The sequence below is a fragment of the Myodes glareolus genome, chromosome 5, assembly GCF_982192425.1.
Source record: "Myodes glareolus chromosome 5, mMyoGla1.1, whole genome shotgun sequence".
Taxonomy (NCBI): Eukaryota; Metazoa; Chordata; class Mammalia; order Rodentia; family Cricetidae; genus Myodes; species Myodes glareolus.
This window is the reverse complement of record NC_142030.1, coordinates 70,396,212-70,419,604: the sequence shown is the minus strand read 5'-3', so window position 1 is coordinate 70,419,604 and position 23,393 is coordinate 70,396,212. Positions and strand designations below refer to the sequence as shown.

Below are 23,393 nucleotides of genomic sequence, written 5' to 3'. Positions count from 1 at the left end.
GGAAGGCTTTACCACATTGCTTGCATTCATAAGTTTTCTCTGCACCGTGTCTTTTTCTTTTGGCATCAGAAGAAAATGGAGCAAGTGAATGCTTTCCCCACACTGCGCATATTCATGGGGCTTCTCTTCAGCGATTCCTTTCAAAGCACTAAAGTGAGAAAGGATATGCAAAGGCTTTCTCAAGTTTGTTACATATGAAGTTCTTTTTCGCTGCACCTTCTTTCCTGACTGAAAGCGAAACAGGTTGCACACAGGTATTTATGTGATCCAATTCTGTTGTGTGTTACACGGCTCATGCAATCCGATTTCTCTCTGGCAAGATTTCTTTGAACACAGCTGTGAATACTGAAGGGTTTTCTGCATCGCTTGCATCTGTGGTTTTCTCCGATGTGAGTCTTCACATGATTCTTAAATCATTGGGGAGAACTGAGGACATCTCCACTCCTTACACTGATAGCACCTCCTCTTATTTATGATACTCATCTCGTTTGCATCCACCCTCAAATGTGATGTGAGCACTGGGAACAAGTGAACACTGAGGACATCTCCACACTCCTCCGTTCTACCCGGTTTTACTCCACAAGGGTTAATTTTGTTCAGAAGAGGATCTACAGCGTAGCTGGATTTTTTTTTTCCCATTGACTATCTCCATTATGTTCACATAATCTCTCTACAATTTGTTGTCTTGATTTCTCTTGAATTGTTGCCATCGTCTTCGATGTTCTGGTCCTCCTGTATTTTTTTTTCAATAACATCTAGGATCCCAAAGGCTTCCTGTATCACATTTCAGCGCGGTTCCTTTTAGAATGATCCTGGAAAGTTCATTCCTCCAGGGTGATGTTCATAATCACACTTCAAAGGTCAGAGACTTCTCCATTTTTGTTTTCAGGTCTGGGGCTAACTGCTCCTGAGATCAGTATACAAACAAAAACAAAACAAACAAACAAAAAAACAAAACCAAAAACACTAACCACCTGAGGCCTGTCTTAATATCCAGGATTGTCAGGATTGAGTCATAACTATGGCAGCACTAGAAAGGCTCCATCCAATAACTTTCAATCATGTGTATTTGAAAGGATTATCATTATCAGTTAAACTCGCTTTTTGACAATTTTATGCATGTGTATACTACATAGTTATTACTCTCACCCCCTCCACTCTCTTTAATTTTCTCACCTTTCCATCTATCTGTTTTGTTCTGTGACCCCACCCCCAGTTTAACCAGGCACATCTCTGTGATGTGTCCACACAGTTTTGGACAAACCTGCTGGAGAGCCTGGTAGCTTCAGAAGTGAGTACACAACTGAAACCATTTTCCCCCATTCCCGTAATTTTTCAATATTCAATAATTTAGGGGAAAGGCCTCATGAGCCCTTCTTCCATCCATAATTGATGTCGACAGGATCAGTACTGCACACATCTGGAGCAGGGAGCTGAGGCTGCTGAGTCCATATTGGTAATAGCTGTGCCACACCTAAAGGTGGCATTTCTCCCTATGCTCCCGTTTGTATTGTCTTCCCTGAAAGAATTAAAATTTCAAAAGGTTTGTTATTATCACTTTTGGTGCCTATACCCACACATAGATACATGCATATACATAACCAGGAGTGTCACCTCTTGATACAACAGGTGTTAGACTTCCAACATACCATACCATACTATAGAACTGATATACATAGCATCATTATGTAGTATGGCTTCCCATATTTCTCCACATGCTCTCACACCCATGCCTACCTCCTTCTGGGGACTTAATAAAGCTGATGAGCTCCTGACAGAGAATGTAGTGGAAACACAAGTCTGTTTTACAGAAGAAAGGTAACCGGTATTTTTCCAACCAGGTCAATAATCCTTTGTACTTGGCAATCTAGAGTCCAAACAAAATAACGGAAAGATAAACAGAACTGAACCCTGCAGAAATCCAGCACAGAAAGGAACATCAAGTTGGGCAGTGGTGGTGCACAGCTTCAATCCCAGCACCCGGGAGGCCGAGGCAGAGGCAGAGGCAGGTAGATCTCTGTGAGTTTGAGTCCAACCTGGTTGACAGAGTAAGTTCCAAAATCCAAAACTGTTTCACAGAGAAACCCTGTCTCAAAAAAAAAAAAACAAAAAAGAAAGGAAGGAAGGAAGGAAGGAAGGAAGGAAAAAAGAAAAGAAAAGAAAAAAGAAAAGAAAAGAAAAGAAAAGAAAAGAAAAGAAAAGAAAAGAAAAGAAAGGGCATCAAGTCACGTTGCATTTGCAACATCTGGTTGGAAGTGCTGGTTAAAAGTTGTGCCTAAGGGGAGTGGAGACCTGAACTGAGGTTCCCAAAGATGAAAGTTGTTAAGTTGAAAATAAAAAATTAAAAAACACACACCCATACAAAACAAAATCTCAACATGACATATCTTTATAAAGTTTTCCTTATTCCCAAGTTTGTTTTAAAAGAAAACAGATAATTTTTTGTTTGACCAAAATAATAATAATAAAGAGTAGCAAAAATCTTGTTCTGTAATGCAAATCAAAACAACTTTGAGATTCCATCTTACACCTGTAAGAATGGCCAAGATCAAAAACACTGATGACAACTTATGCTGGAGAGATTGTGGGGTAAAGGGAACATTCCTGCATTGCTGGTGAGAGTGCAAGCTGGTACAGTCCCTTTGGATGTCAGTGTGGCCATTTCTCAGAAAATTAGGAAACAACCTTCCTCAAGACCTAGCAATACCACTTTTGCGTATATATCCAAAGGAGGCTCAATTGTGCCACAAGGACATGTGCTCAACTATGCTCATAGCAACATTGTTTGTCATAGCCAGGACCTGGAAACAACCTAAATGCCCCTCAACCAAAGAATGGATAAGGAAAATGTGATACATTTACACAATGGAGTACTACAGAGCAGAAAAAAATGACATCTTGAAATTTGCAGGCAAATAGATGGCACATCATTTTGAGTGAGGTAGCCCAGACCCAGAAAGACAATTACCATATGCACTCACTCATAAGTAGTTTTTAAACATAAAGCAAAGAAAACCAGCCTACAAATCACAATTCCAGAGAACCTAGACAACAATGAGGACTCTAAGAGAGACATACATGGATCTAATCTACATGGGAGGTAGAAAAACACAAGATCTCTTGGGTAAATTGGGAGCATGGGATCCTTGGGAAAGGGTTGAAGTGGGGAGAGGCAGGGAGGGGGCATAAAAGATGTAGAGCTCAATAAAAATCAGTTTAAAAGCAAAAAAAAAATAGCACTGCAATGAACATTAAAAAAAAAAAAAAAACTTGTTCTGTGATGTCAGGTCCAACTCAATTGTCTTGTTTCTCTTTTCCAAAATGATTTCTCATAAAACCTCAACCCACGTCAACTGCACAAAGAAGCTAAGGGCGAAGGCACATGCCTTTTACCAGCTCCTGGCAGGAGAATCATGAGTTCTAGCCTAGCCTGAGCTATATAGCAAGTTCTTCTCCCAATAACTACACAAATACATAGACAACACACACACACACACCACCACCACCACCACCATTTAGAAAAGAGGGAGGATCCTAAGAGACAGTTCACCAAAGTGGGGGGGGAAGCAAAGTTTCGAGAAGTTCGAGTGGAGAAAGCAAATACAACAGTTGAAGTAGGATGGTCCTCTTAGGTTACTGGAGCTCAGAGGAAACACACTCCTGCTGTGAGGGAGGCTCAGTGTGATCTGTGCAGTAACGCACACCGCTAGCACAGCGCAGAAAGCCACTGGCAGGTCCAAAGTCCACATAATGGAAAAGGAGGACAACTTACAAGAAAAAGAACTAAGGTGGAGAAAGTAAGAGAAAGGCATGCTTTCAGAAGAGAACAGGAAGAGGGCTGCATCTGGCCTTGGACTGGACCCGCAGTGCACAGCTGATCACATCTATGGCCCAAGTGTCCCCCCCTCACACTATGTCAGCTAAGTCTTAGGTTCTTTCTTGCTTAGGTGTGTGCCCTTAGGCTTCTCAGCACAGTGTCCAAGCATCTCCTGCCCAACAGCAGACATGAGAGATTTCCTAACTGTCGACTAGAATATAAAGAGAGAATTGAGCGGCAATCGCTGGTCCCGCGGTGGGTAACCTGCCACCTGTCTCCCTGGCTTAATGCTACTTCTTCCCCTCAGCTGCTTCACACTTTCCTCCATGGCCACCCCTAGGTGCCTTCTTCCTCCCCATCTCCAAATTCTTCAACGACACCCCCTCCCTCTGCCATTCAAGAATCTTACCAAGTCGTAAGGTATTTCTGGCCATAAGCTCCACTGCGCATTCTCAACATTATAAAATGGTGTCTGACCAAAGACCTGCGAAGGAAAGTATGAAGATTGGGATCAGAATATCCTCCATAAGTGCGGTCCCAGTGGATACAACTACAAAGCACTCCCACACATAAGACCCAGGAGACATTGCGTAAGAAGGGGCAAGATGATTGTAAGCCAGAGGAGGAGCAACTTTGCTGTGAGACTGTGTCTGTCAAATCAAAAATTAGACTCGTAAAGTCTCACCAACATGACTGCCTATATATGAACTGAACGAGGAGGACAGCAATGGACATGCCAAAGAAGGACGGGGACAAACCAATGCGCAAGGCTTCAACCCACACAAAGAACTAGAGGCATCCTGGTAACACGGCGAGTGAGAGAGGTGGTCCAGCTTGGAGAAGAGCACAACCAAATGGTTGTCCAGTGTCAAATGGTCAGCCCTGAAAACATACATCCAAGGAGCATTATATGGATCTAATAGGCTGTATTTAGGAATATATGTGTATATACAAACACACATATGTATGCAATAACAATTAGTTGAAAAGAAAAAGAGGCCATGAATTTGAAGGAGGGTAGGCAAGGGTTTATGGAAGAGTTTGGAGGGAGGGAAGGGAGGGGAGAAATACCGTAATTGAAACACGCCTCAACAAGAACAGCAAAAGTATTTCCTCCATAGGCTCGGATATTTGAAAATATTTTTCAAAGATACCTATGGAAGGTATCTTTTTGGCACCGTTTGGTGGCACTGTTTGGTGGCCCTGTTGGGTAGGTTTAGAGGTTGTGGCCTTGTTAAAGGAAGTATGTCACTGGATGTAGGCTTTGAGGTTTCAAAGCCATGCATAACTCCCAGCTCGCTCTCTCTGTCTCTCTGTCTCTCTCTGTGTCTCTGTCTTTGTCTCTGTCTCTCTCTCTCCCCCTGTGTTTGTGGTTCAGAGTGTGAGCCCTCAGCTTCTGCCCCAACTGCCATGCCTGCCACCTGCTGTCTCTGCTCCACCATCATGAACTCCTATTCCTTTGGAACCATTAGTCAAAATAAACTTTCTCTTTCTTTCTTCCTTTTTTCTTTTCTTTTTTTTTGTTTTATTTTGTTGTTGTTTGTTGTTTGTTTTTTTTTTGTTTGTTTTTGTGAGACAAGGTTTCTCTGTGTAGTCCTAGCTGTCCTGGAACTTGCTCTGTAGACCAAGTTGGCCTTGAACTCACAGAGATCCTGCCTCTGCCTCCCAAGTGCTGGGATTAACAGTGTGAGGCACCACCACTCAGCAACTTTTTCTTTCTTAAGTTGCCTTGGTCACGATGTTTCATCACATGACTCTGAAAGCAGCTAGAAGAGATCTTTGCACATAGAGCAAGTTTCATCTGCAGCCATGGGGGAAGAAAGACTTCCTGACGTTGTTATTCCAAGAGACATTGATTTTAAGATTCTTTCCACTTTAACAACCTTCTTTACACAATAGCATTAAGATGACTTAATTCTGAGGTTCACTTAAATTGACAAGAAGGTAAATATTACAATGCATTGGTAAATATATTCAACGATTAAGGGTCTTAGTTTTTACATACAAGCAAGATAGTTTCTCCCTTCCCTTTCCTCCCTCCAAACTCTTCCATAAACCCCTGCCTACCCTCCTTCAAATTCATGGCCTCTTTCTTTTTTTTAAACAAATTGTTATTGCATACATATGTGTTTGTAAATACACACATGTTCCTAAATATAACTTGTTCGATTCATATAATGTTCCTTGGATATATATTTTTTCAGGGCTGACCATTTGGCATTGGACAACCATTTGGTGTGTTTGTCCCCAAGCTGGACCACCTCTCTCACTCGCCGTGTTACCAGGATGCCTCTAGTTCTTTGTGTGGGTTGAAGTCTTGTAGATCTGTGAACTATCTTGGATGACTAATGTCTTAAAATAGCTCCTGAGACCCAAGACAGTGTCAGAAGCATGAAACAATTCTGGATAGGAAAGGCAGGCTTCAGAGTTACGATTTGATTGTGAAGTTTTTGGAGATGTGACAGCTGGTTCTGGTTCCTGTTTATTTGTTCAGATTAAATTGAGGGCCATCAAGGTGGCTCAGTAGGTAACGCTGCTATCCGCCAAAGCCTCATGACCTGAATTTGACATAGTAGAGGGAGATCACTGACTCTCACAAGTTTTATTTTGATCTCCACACATGTACCATGGTGTTTGCATGAGACACACACACACAAATAAATATAATAAAAAATTCAAAAGCAGACAAAAAATCTCAATTTGCAAAAGAAATTCATAAAAATACAAAACAAACACTTAGACATGTTGATGGAACATTTGGATTCAGAGCTAAGAATGCTTACCGGGAGAGAAAGAAATGTGTTGAAAAAATCAGCAAAGATTTCATCCTCCAAAAGAATAATGAGATTTGTAGAACCGATGATCTCTGCATGTGGAGAAAACAAAACAGCCAAGATGGAGTTACGTCTGATAGCGAAAACAAAGCTGCTGGACAGATGGTTGCCATGCCCGGCCTCTACGCAGTGGATCTGACCCTGGGTCCCTCCTCCGGGGCCTTTTTTTCATTGTTGCTCTCTTACATACTCCTAGCCGTGGGGAACGCACTGCCTCACACAGCCTATTTTGTTTATGAAGAGATGAAAACCAAGAGTTTCTGTCTTCCTCTGCTCTGCCTTTGCTGCTGCTTGGGCGCATCCTGCCCTCTGCAGTGTAGCGGGATTCACAGGTCCCCTTACCGGACAGGACTCCAGCCTTTCAGAGCTCCACTTCCCCCCTTCCTCAGCCTTCCACTCATCTCCTTCTCTCATGATGGCCTCTTTTTTTTTTCCCACTTCCCCCCCCCCTTTTTTTTTTTGGCTGGAGCTACTCCAATAGCCCACCCACCGTAAATGCTTCCCAGGGTGGTACGCACAACAGCTACCTATGTGTAAGCATGTAATATTAGTGTGTTCTGAATCAGGGTTCCCTTTGGGGGGCTCTCACGTGACACTAATTACCGCCACCATCTTTAATCTGTTGCTTTTCAGAAAACAAGGGAAGGAATTTGTGTGTATTCCAATAGTATTTCACCCGGGTAATTTAAGTCTAGCTCAGGCTGACCTAGAACTCACTATATAGCCCAGAGTGGCCTCAAATAATACTAATAAACCAAGTGTTGGTGGCGCATGCCTTTAATCCCCACACTCAGGAGGCAGAGGCAGGTGGATTTCTGAGTTCGAAGCCAGACTGGACTACAGATTTGTAGATTAAATTCCAGGAAGGCCAGGGCTACTCAGAGAAACCTTGTCTCAAAAACAACCAACCAAACAGACAAACAAAAAAATAAAACTCACAATAATTCTGCCTCAGCTTCTCAAGTACTCAGATTATGGGCGTGAGCCACCAAGCCAGGACTTAGCTATGCTTTTTAGACCTTAAGGTTTAGTGAATAGTGAAGGGTTTGTAAATAAGAATAAAAATATGGAACTAGAAATACAGACACCAAAGATTAGAATGTAGAAGCTTAGGATAGAGGAAGAAAGACATATAAAACTGTAAACCTAAGCAGATCACCAACAGAGTTCTCAGCAGAGCAAGGAAGGCAATAGGCTAAGCACAAACATCAGTTTAGCTGAAAAATGAAGATTATAAAGTAAGGCAACCTGTATCTGAGTTTTACCTTGAGATTGTGTGAGAAGCTTTTTGCTATCTTCTAAGTTCCTAGCCTAAGAACCAATTATTCTGATTTATTAACCTTCTGATATTACTAGCAGTCCCTTTTTCTGGCTAATTGCTAAAAACATCTGTTTCCTTGCAATTAGTGACTTTCATTGTAATTGCCTCTGGAACATATTTCATGAAAGCTGCATAGTTACCCATTGATGTTAGAACCCACTCCCTCCTTCCCATTACCCTGTACTACCACGTCTATCTAATAAAGGAGACTTGATCAGAATCCAGTCTTGTCTCCATTTCTTGTATCTCTTGTCCCTTTCAACTCTCACTCCCCCCCACCCCCGCACCGCTAAGGGTCTTTGTTGACTGACCCATGGGCCAGGGCAAGATTGTAAGAATTCCTTTGTTCAGACCTAATGCTTGGTGCCCATACTATAAAAAGGTGAGTTCAGAAACTGGTTTTTTGCCACAGTGTCAGAAGTCTGAACTCTGTCTGTGGTCTCAGCTAGCTGATAAGCTTCTGTGCCCCACAGTGTTTTTCTTTTTCTTTTCTTTTTTTTTCTTTTTAAGTTTGCTTCTGATTTTCCTGAAATCTGGTTTCTTGAATAAAATTTGCTTCTGGTTTATTAGACTTTGGCTACCATCTTTGTGCAACCTCACTGGACCCAACAAATAGCAAACTAATGACTACATCAACAGCCCAACAGTCTTCTATCACACCCAGGATTTATAATGAAAGATGGTCAAAGAATAATCTAAACAACCCAAACTAGGCCCTGTCTCAGTATAGTTAAACATCTGATGAAAAGAATTAATGTCATTGAAATGCAGTTTTGTTAACATAAGAAAACTAAGTGCAAAAGATGTAGCTCATCTGGTAGAGTGCTCGCCTGATAGTCAGGAAGTTATGGGTTCAATCCCCAGCCCTGCTAAACCAGGCATGATGATGTTGTATGCAATCCCAACACTTCAGTAGAGAAGGCAGGAGAGTCAGAAGTTCAAGGCCATCTCATTTAAAGAGCAAGTTTGAGGCCAGCTTAGATTACATATAATTCTTTCTCCAAAAATAAAATAAGAATAATATAATTTAAAAATAAGGTAGCTTGGCATGGTAGCCCATGCCTTTAATCCCAGTACTCAGGAGACAGAGGAAGGCAGATCTCTACATCTGAGACCAACCGAGAGTACAGAGCAATTTTCAAAGCAGCCAGGGCAATGTAGAGAAACTCTGTCTCAAAACAGCAAAAATAGGCCAGACAGCACTTGGGAGGCAGAGGCTGACAGATCTCTGTGAGTTCAAAGCCAGTCTGGTCTACAAGAGCTAGTTCCAGGACAGGCTCCAAAGCTACAGAGAAACCCTGTCTTGAAAAACCAAAATCAATCAATCAATCAATCAATCAATCAATCAATCAATAAAGCAAGCCAACTGAGCAACAGCCTCTGGCATTTTATCCTCATGATTAAAACCCGGAAATGTTTGCCTTTGAGTAGCAGAAACAGAAACCCATCAAACGTGACTGTGTGCAGCAGAGCTATCACTGACCCTTGTCTTCTATCCCAGACACCTTTTCCTGAGCAGCGGACACTTCCCCAGTGTTTGCCTGTGTCACCCACGAGGCCCTCTCTGCTTTTCCTGAGAACTCCTGACTTGTTAAATGACACACAGGTCATCACAAGTTCTGTTTTCAGACCAGGCATCTCCCTTTTCTTTTTTTCTTCTCTTTTCTTCATTTTTTTCTTTCTTTCTTCATTTTGTCTTATTTTATTTATTTTTATTTCTACCTCTTCCTCCTCTTTCTCCTCCTCCTCCTCCTCCTTTTCCTCCTTCTCCTTTTCTTCTTCCTCCTCCTTTTCTGCAGAATCCCATATAACCCATGGTGGTTTAAAGTTTGTTTACATTGTCGCCTGAGGAGACCTTGAAGTTCTGGTCCTCCTGTCTCCACCTCCCTAGTGCTGGGATTATAGGCATGGATGCCTGCTTCATTGCTTAAATTAATTAATTTTTGAAATAATACTTTTTATGTTTTGGCGACATCATACATTTATATAATGTATTTTGATGGTTTCTATCTACTACTATCTCCCTCCAGATCCCCTGGTACCCCTACCCCCTCCCAACTTCATGTCTCCCTTTTTGTTGTTGTTAAGAACTCCCGAGTCTAATCAGTGCTTTGCCTATGTGTATGAGTGTGGGGGTGTGTGCCCACTATATGCTGTTGAGACTTGAACTCAGGGCTTCATGGATGTTCTACCAATAGAACTATAATCCCAGCCCTAAATCTAGTTATCTAGTTTAAACAATCCAATGAACATTAATCATCTAATCCAGAAAACCTTCTCTTTTCCCCCTCCCCCGACTGTTCCTGTGTGTCTCCCTCTACTCTGCCTCCCATAAGCATTAGAAGTCCATGCTATATGGCTTCTCCCCTTTTCCTTATTTCTGCCATCATCTTCTCTTCTCCATCCACACAGAGTCCTTCTCTCATTTCAGGCCCCACCAACTGTCTAATAGACCACAACATGGGTTCATTAAACGGTCTCTCTGGTACCAGGGTCTTCCCTGCAAGTGCCCTCACATGGTCACCAGAGTGTGTTAGCGTTGCTATTGGTTAGAGCCCTTCACAGATCCTCAGTGCCCCATGGTCTCACAGGCTGAGTTTTGCCTGCTGTTTGGCCCCCACACTTTCCAGCATGCCCACCCCATTTTTATTAGTCCAAAGCAAGTCACTGTTGCTTCCCAAGCATGCTGTAGACTCACTTAAACACCCTGACTTTGCTACAGAGTCTCATTGCCCAAAATAGCCTCTCAATGCAAAGAGCATCACAAATCACTAGCTAACATCAAGGACTGACTCATCTTCCCACAGAACCTACCACAGTGGTCCAGGGGCTCACTTTTCCTCTGCACTCAAATATGCTTTCCGTTATTATAGGGACCGGGTCCTATTTTCCTCCATTGATGTATACAGTTTCTTCACTGGGTTGAGCTTTAGGGTAAGGGGGTTGGGTCTTTTCATCCTCTACCTCTAGGCATGAACAGTATTTGTTTATCTAAGATCTGTCACAGATATATGATTTTTAAAAAATATTTGTGTGTGTGCACACATGCACACACACGTTGTGATATGTATGTGTCCATGGAGACTAGACAAGGGATTCACATCCCGACACTAGGGGTACAGACAGCTGTCAGTTACCTGATATGGGCACTGTGAACTTAATTCAGATCCTCTGGAAGAGCATAATATGTTCTTAACCTCAGAGACATCTCTCTCATTCCATAAATGATTTTTGTTTTTGTTTTTCCCCAGAGACGGTCCTTAATTTTTTGCTTTGGGGTGGAAAAATGCCTCCTCTGGTAAAAGTGCTTCTTCATAAGCCTGAAAACCCAAACTCTATCCCCAGAACGCACATAAAAACTAGCTAAGGAAACATCTATCTAGGGTCCCAGAGCATCTAGGGAGAAATGGAAGCAAGAGACAAGAACATCCGCCCAGAGCTCCTGAAATTCACAGAAAGAAGAGAGATGCCGCCCCAGGATAAAAGGCTAAAGCAGGCTCCCAAAGTTGTCCCTCTGACTAGCACGCATGGGCCCTGACATGAGTGCTCATGTGCGTGCACACACGCAGTAATACAGTTTTGGTTCGTCCGTTTGTCATTTGTTTATACTAATCATTTCTTACTAACGAAGCAGCTGTTTATTGAATGAGGATGTCATGGAAACCGACTGAGTGCCGGAAAGTGAGGCTTAGCAAAGTTTCCCATTCCCTGTCCCAGACGAGACAGCCCCTTCTTAGAGCTGATATTTCCACATTCCTGTTTTCTCACACCCTCCACCCCGGTCTGCCTCCAACTGTGTTCACCCCACACCTCAGCAATATAAAGCTGACAACAAAAGAAATCCCTGGATAACCGTGAACCCACGTGGGCCTTCTTCCTGGAGGAGGTAATGCACATGGTGGCTGGACCTACATTTGACCTCTGTCCCTCTTGCTTTGTCTTATGATCAAAGCCTTCCTGTCCCATCCTTAAAGGTGTGATGGCGGGAGTGGGGAAGGGAAGAGAAAAGGAAAACAAAGCCCAAGGATGGCATCACAGTCACATGAGGTGTCCCCAATGGCTCACTGATGTTTAGAGGCGGGGCAAGCGGTCTGCTCTAGAGGAGGGAGGGTGAGTGGTTTGCTCTAGAGGAGGGAGGGTGAGTGGTTTGCTCTAGAGGAGGGAGGGCAAGCGGTCTGCTCTAGAGGAGGGCTCAGGCCTTGGGTTCATCCACCCACCGCTATCTCCCAGAGACTCACCAGCGTTGCTCATGTTGCCATGCCCTCCCTGCCACGGATTGGCCAGGAACAGAATGTGAGCACACAGTGATCCCTCCGCAGTGTTCCATCTTGATTCCATTCTATTCCACTCCTCTCTGGCACAGCAGCCCTCATTGTAAAGTAGATCTACCTTACTCCATCTCTGGATCGCCTTGAACAAACCAGACCCATCCTATCCTTAGTCACTCTCTGGGTGTTGAAAGCTTCTTCCAGGCCTGTCTAGGGGTCCCCTGCGGCCAGCTGAGCTGTCACATTGCTGAACGTGGCCTGCACCCTTCAGCTATCCGGTCCACTTAGAGCAGTGGTTCTGGTGCTGCGAGCCTTTTGCTGTAGTGTCCTTATGCTGTGGTGATCAACACGCATAAGTTATTTTCATACTTCATAACTCTAAATTTTGCTACTGTTGTGAATCATAGTGTTGATATCTGATATTCAGGATATCTGATATGAGACCCCTGTGAAGGTTGAGAAACGCTAACTTAAAGCATCAAGTGTCTGATGTCTTGAATTCCCATCTCTGAAAGTTCATCAGGTACTTAGTTCTTATTGTCAATTACTTGTTTCTCTGTCCTTTTAAGTTATGTCTCTTTCTTTTTCTGATAGAAATGGGACATTAACATGAAAGACCCTCAGGCCTATATACATCAACGACTTTGCCAAGAACATCTTCTGAAATCCCGAGAACAGCATTGTTCAGTATCGCACCTAAGAGACATATCAAGAACAAAAAGATTTGGTACTGTTGGGCGTTTGAGGTCAGCCTGGCCTATAGTTACAGGTCAGGTGAGGCTACACGACAAGACCCCATCTGAATAGAAGCAGTAAATTTCAGGGGAAGGACACCGAAGAATGACTTCTGACTCCCACATCCCGGGGACACAGGAAGATATATACATATTTTTAAATTGAAAACATAAATTGATATTGGTAGAAAACTTATGGAGCCCACTGGGATACCACATGTTTCCAGGGAAATTGGGATCCCTCTCAAGATGCTTAGTTCCATCAATTAAAGAATTTAAAAACAGACACAGAAGGAAGCCCAGGGACAATGATTTTCATGATTAAAAGAAAAAGCACAGTTCAGGTAAGCTAGAAGTCTCAGCATCTGCCCGGAGGAGGGGATGGGGAAGAGGAGAGAAGGCCACACCCTTTTGAGTTAGGCATGACATTTCGGCACACAGCAGATGGGCGGTAGCGCCAGAGAGAGAATGAGAAAGACCAAAAGGCCAAAGAACACATTCTGGGGCTTTGGCTAGAGTCTAAAGCAAAGTGACAGAGGAGAGGAAGAAAAAAAAAATTATGTAACTGCACTGGGAGCTGGGTTTTGGGGAAGGAAAGCCCACCATCTCATTAAAGGGGTAGTTATTCCCCCATCTGTGGAGACAGAGCCCTCTTCCAGCAATCCTGACCTCCAAGCAAGGACTTTCCTAGAACTGTTGCTCCAGGGTCCCTGCCCTACCTGTGCGCTTTCTCCTGCCTGTTCTCGCTCATCAGCACCAGGACTTTTCCCTGGTAATTTTGATGATAAGGATTGGGATGAGACCCAGGGGTCTATATTATTCCCAAATACCCTGGATAATTATTGCCATCGGGCAAATATGGGAAACACTGGTGTATAAATTAAAAAGCTGAGGTCATGTCTCAGCTCTGCTGCCTGCTGGGTGTGCTTTGTACCAGGTCCTACACACAATGCTTTCCCGCAGTCTGGGTGTCACTTTCACCCAGTGCACACTGATCCTGGAGATGACAGGAGGGCGTCACCAAATATTAAGAAGAAAATTCGTAACAGATGCTTGACAAAATACCGCAAGCCTTTTGCAAAAGGGAATAATATCTTTCTTTAAAGTTTGAGTCAAGTCTGCAAACTGGATAAGGGTCTTGACTCTGGTCCTCTTCTGGGGTGGCCCCTGCTAGCTTTTAGCCTATCAGTTCACTCGTTCAATGTGTATCTATTGAGCACTCTGACAGAAGCTTTCCCACATGTTTGGATGCACCAATGCATCCAAAGTTCTCCCATCACAGAGCTGTATTCTCTATAATGATTATATTGGACCAGTCATGCCATTTTCACCCCAAGGAAACTCCGTGAGCAGTCATCACTAAAATACTACTTGGCAGGATCGTTCTCATGCCTACAGTGCTTAGCTGCTTCTTCCTAGAATCACATGCTTTTGTTTTGGGCCATTTGCCCCACCTTTCCAGAGACACCAAAGCCAGTTTTCAATTACCGCATATTCTCCCAGTCTGTCCCCTGACTGCTCCTGCTGCGAGCTCATTGCCAATGAGTGTTCATTGCTAATGCACCAACCACACGGTCTCCACTGTGGCAGTGGTTTCTGGGTCTAGGATAGATGTCCTTGTCCAAACCCTCACTGCTTGGGCTGAGAGAAAATGACTGATTCCCTTCCCCCCCACACACACAGCATGAAACAATTCCTTAAAACTCAACCAACTATTTTTCACAAGAATTAGAAAGGACTTTCAGAGACTAAATGACCAAGAGGTTTCTGAGTCTCTCTCTCTCTCTCTCTCTCTCTCTCTCTCTCTCTCACACACACACACACACACACACACACACACACACACACACAAGCACCCCTTATTTGTGTCCACACATCTATCAGGAAACAGATCAACACCAGGTTTCTGCATTTGATCACATTTGACTGTGTGTCTTTCCTGGTGTCTTCCTGTTCATCGTCTGTCCTTCCTTTCTTCCTCCCTCTCTCCCTCTCCCTCCTTCCTTTCCATCCCCTCCTTCATTTATTCTTCTCTCATACTATTTTACCCAGACAGCAGTTTCCCCTCCCTCTTCCCCTCTCCTCTCCCTCAGATCCACTCCTCTTCTTTTCCCTTCAGAAAAGGCCTGGCCTCCCTGGGATATCAACTAAACTTGGCATGTCAAATTATAATAAAACTAGGCACATTCCCTCATTAAGGCTGAACCACACAACCCAGAAGGAGGAAAAGGGTTCCAAAAGCAGGCAAAAGAGTCAGAGTCACTCCCTCCCCCATCACTGTTAGGTAGTTCAATACCAATTGGAGAGCAAGTGCCTTTCCGGCTCACGTGAAGATGGTGCCCTCTGGTGGAAAGTGAGGAACACTGCACTGTTATCTTGAAACCTTTTGCTTTCAGCATTGATTAGGATTCATTAGTGCTCTTAGTGACCTTGACAAGGAGGGGAACAGAAAGATCCTTGTCAGGAATGGGAAGATTGTTCAGTGGTTAGGGGCACTTAGTGTTCTTCCAAAAGACCGAAATTCAGTACCCAGCACCTATATCAGGTGGCTCCCAACTACAGGGGCTTGATGCCTCTAGTCTCCTCAGGCACCTGCACTAACCTGTGCGCGCGCGCGCACACACACACACACACACACACACACACACACACACACTTAGACATAGTTAAAAATAATTTAAAAATTTTAAAAGATCCTTGTCACTCAAATAGTAAGCCTGCCAATCTCCAACTACAGTTCTTTGTGGCTTTGACGTTTATGACTTTCCAGAGAAATCAGAGACACAACAGTATCTGGGAGAATGGTCTGTTACGAGAGATGGGCTCATCAGTATTTGTCAGAACCTCCAAGTGTTCAATGTTGGGCAAGTCAAAACACAGACTGGTATTGGCATCACGTTCATCTTAGCACAGAGGTGGTATCTGAGCTCCAATATTTAGGGCTCACTTCCCAACTCTCACAGAAGACTTTCCCCCCTGTTTAGTCAAAGATACCATTGTAGATTATCTTTGAGACACAAGTAAGCACAGAATTCAGTTCATGAGATCTCTCTCTCTCTCTCTCTCTCTCTCTCTCTCTCTCTCTCTCTCTGTGTGTGTGTGTGTGTGTGTGTGTGATGAGATCAAACTGCAGTGAAAAGGGTTAATTTTAAATGAAAAAAATCCACAATGCTCTTGCATAGCACTAGAGTTTGAACCTAGGACCTTGCACATGCTGGACAAATGCTCTACCACTGAGCTACACCCTTAGCTCCCCCCCCATCAAACTGTCATTTGCTCCGTTGTTGCTTTGGGACTGTGTTTCATGTGGCCCAGTTGTCCTTGATCTCTTGATTCTCTTTCATTCACCCCCAGTGCTGAAAGTGCAGGCGTGTTCACCATGCCCAGTCCTGTAGTCCAGGCTGCCCTTGATCGTGGAAGCATCCCACCTCTGTCTCCTACGTGCTAGGATTACAAGGATGGATCACCATGTCTGGCTCCAAAATATGTTAATAAAAAGGGGTGAGGTCGGAGTGGGCAGAAATGAGACTTGTGCTACATTGATAGCAAAATGTGTGAAAGAAAAGTGGGTCCTGAGTCTCGCCCCTTAACCAGGGGAGGCTCAAATCCTGAGACAAAGCTTGGAAAGACATCCATGGTGTGGAGGAGTAACAAGGGACTGGGACTTGGCTGTGGCAGGCAGGAAGATGCAGAACCTTCTTAGGATGCTATAATGTCCCAATGGTCCCAGGGTTAGGAGGAAGCTAGGAGTTTCCTAAGGCATACCTATGTTTACACCAGGGTCCCTCATCTCCAGTGGAGAGGAACATTTCAGCCTAATGGTTCTACTGAGGCAGGAAAAGCCATTGTGGGTTGCTGGTCATGTGTGAGAAGTCTATGTGGTTCTGGAAGTCACCTCTCCTCTTGGCAATGGTTCAGACTTCACACACACACACCCCAAACAGGAGGAGGGGGTTCCTGACCATCTGATAACAGCTTATTTACTCTGGACACACTTTGACTTCCAAACAAGAAAACTAACTAGAAAGAATGGGTCAGAAATAGAAAACACATCTAGTTCTCCTAGAAACTAGACTAATACAAGTAACTAATTAGGAGAAAGACTTGAATGCCTTGCTCCAAGCCCACTTTGTCCTGACTAGACGTTTACTCTCTATCTGGACTAGTGAACATTCTTCACTTCATAGGCTCCTAGTGCCTAAGCTAAGCTTGACTCTCACTTCCTTGGCACCCAGCTGCAGCATTATGGAATGCAGTACGTAGCTGCCTTAGCCCTTTAAATAACATCCACCAGCAGGATTGCTGTGAGGCCGAACAAGCAAGCCATTAGACTTTATTATCCATGGAAACCAGAGAGATCAGGCAAGTCTGCTATTTGGAAACTGATTGAGATGAATCTAAGGCAATGGGAGAAGATGCTGAGGAGAAGAACCTGACCATGCCTGGGGAGTCCCCTGTGGCTGTTGGGGGTCACTGCATTCTTCCAGACCCTGAGGAGAAAGGTGCTGTTCACAAGGGTCTGACTTCTAGTCAGACAAATCACAAAGTGGAAAGAACCAGGATCAGTTCTGAGCTTCACACTGCCAAAACGACAGCCTGGATCCGGAATGAGCCTCACAGAAGTCCAGGACAAGAAACGATGAGGAGATGGTTATTATGATGGCTGAGCAAGGAGGTGCTAAGTGTGGCTTCTGATTAATGTTCTATGTGATGAAGTAAAAGATATTTACCAAAGGTTCCAAAGGTGTGGTGCCATATATTTGTTATGTTCTTACGGGTGGGGAGTGAGGGGGGAAGAGAGGAGGTGCAAAGAGGTGCAGGACAAGCAGGTGCTGTGGTTGGAGGTGGGAACAGGAGAGGGATGCAGGAAGCTAAGAGTGAAGGTCAAAGAGGGCCTTTCTTGCTTTATTCCTTTCTTTGCACCCTCAGCAAAATAGATGAAGAGAAGCCAGAGGTATACCCAACCCACCAGTCTGCTGTCTCAAGGTGGGGCACCTCTGAAGGGTGCCTGAGCCTCCTTTACGGCACCTTCCCCTCACTACTTGTCATTCAGATGTCTTGGGAGCATGCAGGGACATCAAAGCACGTGGGCGCGTCCAGGGTCAGGCATCAGCGATGAGGTAGCAATGCCACACAACGGAGCAGCCGTAGGTCCAGATCATCAAGAAGGCACCGAAGGCCACATGCCAGCAGAAGAAAGTGGTGGCAAACGCTATGTCATGTTTGTCATCGTCCATCCACTGATAGCCAGACACTGGTCTGTACAGCATGAAGCCTATCTGCATCAGCCAGGAGCCCGTGACAAGGTACAGAAAGGCCTTCAGCATCCAGATCAGCAGCACGTCGGGAGCCCACAGTTCGACCGTCAGCACCAGGGTCAGCAGAAACAGGGCCTGGATGAGCAGTGTGTGCGTGCGGAGCTCCACTCCTTCTGTGTCCTGCATATGAGACACCATCAGGGGCAAAAGGAGACACATGCTCAACGCCTGGGCACCTTGCTCCAGAACTATGCACCTCTTGGGCAGCAGGTTCTGGCTGACCACGTCCACACACCCACTCAGAAAGAAGGCCGCATAAAGCGTGAGATGCTGCCACTGTTTGCGGTACATGAAGGTTCTCTGGTGATACATCTTGCTGAGAAGCATCAACTGCCAATGAATGCTATGCAACTCTTGCACTACTAAAATGCCGGAACTCAGTATCTTCAGAAAGCCAACATAATACATTTGCCGGAACCTTGCCCATCTTCCTTTGCTCCAAGGAGGGCGTGGTGGGTATTGGACAGGGGAGTTGCGTATCACAGCCCTGGAGAGAAGTCCTGCGTGATAAAGTCCATAGAGGAATAAGAACAGGCCGGGGTACAGGTGCCCCTCAAACCCTCCCATGGATTCCAAAGTAGGTGTGATCAAAGGCAGAAGCAAAAGCGAATGGGCTCTGGGACACAGAGGGAGCCTGTGCTGAAGATCACTTATAACCTCGACCCATCCCACTGCATCCACTTGAAGGAGGGAAATGGTTTTGGAGGAAACCCAAACTTAGGGTGGGGTGGGTGTCATGGTTTCCGTTACAGTCTTCTGCTCTGGTTCACTGATAACCAGCTAACCACTGACGAACAATGAAATCAACATGTCTCCAGCACAACGCTTGGTATCAGCTGTCCTCACATCCTATGACCTGGGCCTCTTGTCTCTCTGCCCACCTGTTCCTCGGTCCCTTTGCTACTTTCCTCACTTTCTTCCTGTCTTGGTCTGGTGAGGCATGCTTTGCCACAGACAGTACTTTCTCACTGTGTTCTCTCTTTGCCCAAGCATCAAGCCTGCTCTCTGGGGTCTCTTTAACTGGGGTGCCTATACCATTTTTTCCTCCACAGAGGCCTCACTTCCCAGAGGCCTCACTTCCCAATAACATCATATTATATGAACACAAGAATTTAAAAGGTGTTTTATTAGCACAAAATAATTGTACATAGTAATGTGTTTCATTACAACATCTTCATACATGCACATAACATTTCAATCATGTTAGCCCCATAATTCTTTTCTGGCTTCCTCTCACTTGAGCCAATCTCCCTTTTTCTCAACTGGCCTCATTTCTCATCTTTTTGTGTGTGCAATCCAATGAGTTCCATTAAGATTGTTTATAGGCATGCGGGGATTGCTCCACAGGAGAATGGGCATTTTTTAGTAGCTATAAAACTGAAGGAAAGGTCTCTTTCTCCACCATTAACCTATAACCCACATAAACCTTCAGGAAGGGGTGGAACCTCATGAGTCCTCCCTCTTCTGAGACAGGCTGTTGACAGGCTTGCTCTTGTGACACATGAATTTTAAGGGGAACAAACTTCTGCCCGTGACATCTCTAAACTCACAGGCTAGAAAGAACTCGTAGAAAGCATACAATATGGTATATGTTCCTTGATATTCCTTATGAAGGGCTGGGGTTGTCGCTCAGAGGACACAGTGCTTGCTTAGCAGGCATGAAGCCCTTCAAGCTAATAACTTAGTATGATTTTACTGTGAAATGTTTTCATAAAGTTAACATTTGTTTAGAATTTGGTGGTCATGTTACCCTTCATGACAGAAAACTAAATACTGGGTGCTTCTTAAGTTTTGTTTCACAAGGATCCCATAGATTGCCTTTTGACTTATCTGTTGATAAACTGTATTTTGCTGCTACTAAGAATGTTCCATTTTAGCCAGGCAGTGGTGACACACACATTTAATCCCAGCACTCAGGAGGCAGAAACTGGTGGATCCCTGTGAGTGCCAGGACATCCAGGGCTACACAGAGAAATTCTTTCAGATAGATATGTATTAGGTGGATAGATAGATAGATAGATAGATAGATAGATAGATAGATAGATAGATAGATAGATAGGATAGACAGAGAACATTCTATCTGGTAATTATTACTGATATGAAAACTATAATTTTGTATTGATCCTCATGTTACTTCTCTTGTCAAGTTGCTACTGTTCTAATTTTCAATGATTTAATATAACCACATCATCTTCAAATAATAAAATGCATCTCATTTTAGAGGTATTTCTGTCTTTCCTTTGTACCGTGTGTGATTCCATAGGTAACATTCAAAAACTGCATAAAGATAAGTAACATGAAAAACATTTGCAACCAAAACTCAAGAACATGGTTGCCTCTGAAAGGTAAAAAATGAGAGATTTGAGAGGATCACAAAAGCGACTGAAAATGACACCATTTTCCTGTTCTTGGAATAGTGGGGAGAGTGAGTGTCTGGATCGGGTCACAACTGTATAGTTTATATACATTCTAAAAGTGTTATTTTACATCTACTCAATATTTTTTTAAAAAAATTAGAAAGAAAACTAAGTAGTATTATATGTGTAAGCAATAGATAATATCTAATCAATCTACTTGAGAGCAACTGAGAGAGAGAAACCTCCCTCAAAATATCAAAATGAGTTTTGTTCTAGGGCACCAGCTGTTCCTATGTCATTGGTAATTGGCTTTCTCTCTCTCTTTTTTCCTTTTATTCATCCATATACTGTATTGGAAAAAGAACCGTGATAAATAGAATTTTTATCCTACCCACCCCTCATCCCACTGCTTACCACATGCTAAGCAAATGCTCTACTGCTGAGCTACACGCCCAGCCCAAGAATTCAATGCCTTCTGTTGCTTGAATGGGATCGTTTTAGCCAATATTGATTTGAGGAAAGTGCTGGCAGCTTGCTAGTCACTCTTTTTTTCAATGTTTCTTTTTCCACTTCAGTCTTGATGCTCAGCCCAGATTGGCCTTGAACTCTTGGTGGATCTGTTTTTGATACCTATGTGCTGAATTTATTGGCAGGCGCCATCTTGCCCAGCCCCTCACAGCTTATTAATCAACATGTTTTCCTTTCCAAATAACTTTCTAGTCACTTTCTTCTGCTTCATCCTCACGTACTTCCCTGTTTCAGCATCAACAATTCTGCATTATTAAAATGCCTCTCAGTCAGATTCAAAGCCTCCTTTCTTCTTACCTCTACTGCCACCAGGTGAGCTTGGAGGAAAGAAAGCCTCTCATGCCAGCGACTGGTTTGGATTCTCCAGTGGCATCCTATGACTTCACAGGTAAGATCCACTCTTGAATAACCTTCAAGGCACCTGGGGCTTTGGCCGGTCTCGTTTCCAGTCCCTTTTCATGTGTCTCTGAAGTTCTTGGTTGGCTTGTTTACTTCTGTACCCGATTCATTCTGCATCTGTGAAGTTCCTCTTTCTCATTTGCCCTTCAAGGCTCAACTTAAGCTTCACCTCCTCCCAGATGGACAGGGTACTTCTCTGTGCAAATTATAGATGTCTATATCATTGCCTTGGTCTCCCCATTTCATACCTGTTTATTTGCTAGGAAATTTTTAGAGACTGTATGCATTTATCCTCTTGGGCTTTTTAGAATCTAATCTAAGTCTGGAGGTGCTCATGAATGATGTAAGTTCATCAGGTGTGAACACATGGTCTCTACCACAAAATACATCATACCACAGATATAAAGACAGAAAAGATACAGGCACACGGAAACGGAAGTGGTGAGGTTGGCTAACAGCAGTCCAGAAACACTGATACTTAAAAAGCAGGAACTTAGTACTGCCTAAGCAGAAATAAATGCTTTATTCAGGAGGAAGTAAATTCTGGACCACAGAAGTGAGCTCTGTTCACAGAAGAGACAGATTATTAAGCCACTCTGTATCTCCTGTAGCCTTTCCACGGGGTCATCCACTTATTTATGTTCCAAGGCAATGACGGTGGGTGGGACTATTTAAATTATCTCTACAATCAAAAGGACCAAGCTAAAATGAATTTAACTGACTTATTCAGCTTTTGTGAGTCTAGAATCGGGGAACGTCCCGTTCTATAACACCAAATGAGTATGTGGGTAAACGGAGCAGACAGAAGGGCTGAGGACAGCAGAGACAGAGTAAGAATGGGACTAGTCACTGCATATTCACTTCTAGATCTCTTGGCATATCAGACTTGATGGCACAGAACTTCAGTATGAGTTGACTCCATTTTGGTTTGGTCTGATGTGCCTTTCATACTAGGTCAGTCCAAACCAGTGGCTTCCTATACATTATACTTAATGGTAATAGCCTTGACCCAGGGTTTGAGGAGCAGGAAAGTGTATAGGTACAGAAGACAGGAGTTCTCCTAAGCAAGAGTAATCAGCCCCTGGAAAAGCATCTTTGAATGTTGACTAATAAGCTGGCCTTGTGGCTTACAGTTGAATATCACCCAGTCTCTTTGGAACATAAATAGAGCAATGGGGTAGGGTTTCTAGATCTGCTAAGCAACTGTGCTGATTTTACTTAAAATTTATCCTTGCTCTTGTAAACTCCATCTAGCCCTCAGTCTGTCTTTCTGCCACCTCAGCTGTAAGAACACTCTGATACAGTCCAAATAATATTCTTTTATTTAAAAAGGAATATCCCCACATCATGGACCCTTCCATTGCAACTCAGCAAAGATGTGTATCACCTGTCATAATCCAGCGCTGTGATGGCAGGTGGTGGCTGACACAGATGATGTTCCACTTGCCTGTAATGGAACTCAAAAGCTGTGACCTCATCACGCAAAGTGGTCCACAGGCCCCTAGTGTCTATTTCACTCAGGATGTGTGGCATATGCAGAATCACAGATGACTGGCTTGAAATCCACATTTGACCAAGCTCTCCAATCGATTCAGGTGTATTATAAATTTGAAAATTATTGGTTGATATTTAACTAAATTAGTCTAGATTTAGATTTTCTGTTGCTGGTATAGTCAGAACATATAACTGTGACTAACTCTGATGGGCGGACTCAAGATGATCCTTACAAAGCATTTGACATTTGTTTTGAAGTTGGAGTTGAATACATGGGCATCTGGTAAGTGGGGAGCAGTTAGGGTGGGGGGTTTCTGGTGGCA

The 23,393-nt window shown here is 43.8% G+C and overlaps 2 protein-coding genes across 5 annotated transcripts in view; both read right to left on the bottom strand.

Moving 5' to 3' along the window:
* Window positions 1-12,310, bottom strand: part of Rgsl1 (regulator of G protein signaling like 1) — a 60,157-nt gene extending 47,847 nt beyond the window's left edge. Inside the window, exons 1-4 of one of the 2 annotated variants that reach the window (XR_015737912.1) lie at window positions 12,211-12,235; window positions 6,601-6,683; window positions 4,227-4,301; window positions 1,738-1,867 (exon numbers count right to left, since the gene is read on the bottom strand). Coding sequence is in view for 1 of the 2 variants with exons in the window: in XM_087906405.1 (XP_087762531.1) it covers window positions 1,738-1,867; window positions 4,227-4,301; window positions 6,601-6,683; window positions 12,211-12,310 (388 nt within the window). In the remaining variant the exon portion in view is untranslated. Of the gene's footprint in view, window positions 1-1,737; window positions 1,868-4,226; window positions 4,302-6,600; window positions 6,684-12,210 lie in introns of both variants that reach the window. The other variant, XM_087906405.1, reaches the window with a different exon arrangement.
* Window positions 12,311-17,249: 4,939 nt separating this feature from the next.
* On the bottom strand, window positions 17,250-23,136 carry LOC125391829 (transmembrane epididymal protein 1A-like). Of its 3 annotated transcripts, XM_048421443.3 has the most exons (3): window positions 22,964-23,136; window positions 21,475-21,772; window positions 17,250-18,792 (listed from the first exon to the last, which is right to left on the bottom strand). In XM_048421443.3, exon 3 carries the CDS (start codon window positions 18,698-18,700, stop codon window positions 18,077-18,079), a length of 624 nt encoding a protein of 207 aa, XP_048277400.2. In that variant the 5' UTR covers window positions 18,701-18,792; window positions 21,475-21,772; window positions 22,964-23,136; the 3' UTR covers window positions 17,250-18,076. The 3 variants fall into 3 exon arrangements, with proteins under 3 accessions (XP_048277400.2, XP_048277399.2, XP_085544229.1); XM_085688103.2 differs by lacking the exon at window positions 21,475-21,772 and having other exon boundaries at window positions 17,251-18,792; XM_048421442.3 differs by lacking the exons at window positions 21,475-21,772; window positions 22,964-23,136 and having other exon boundaries at window positions 17,250-18,859.
* Between the last annotated feature and the right edge of the window lie 257 nt (window positions 23,137-23,393).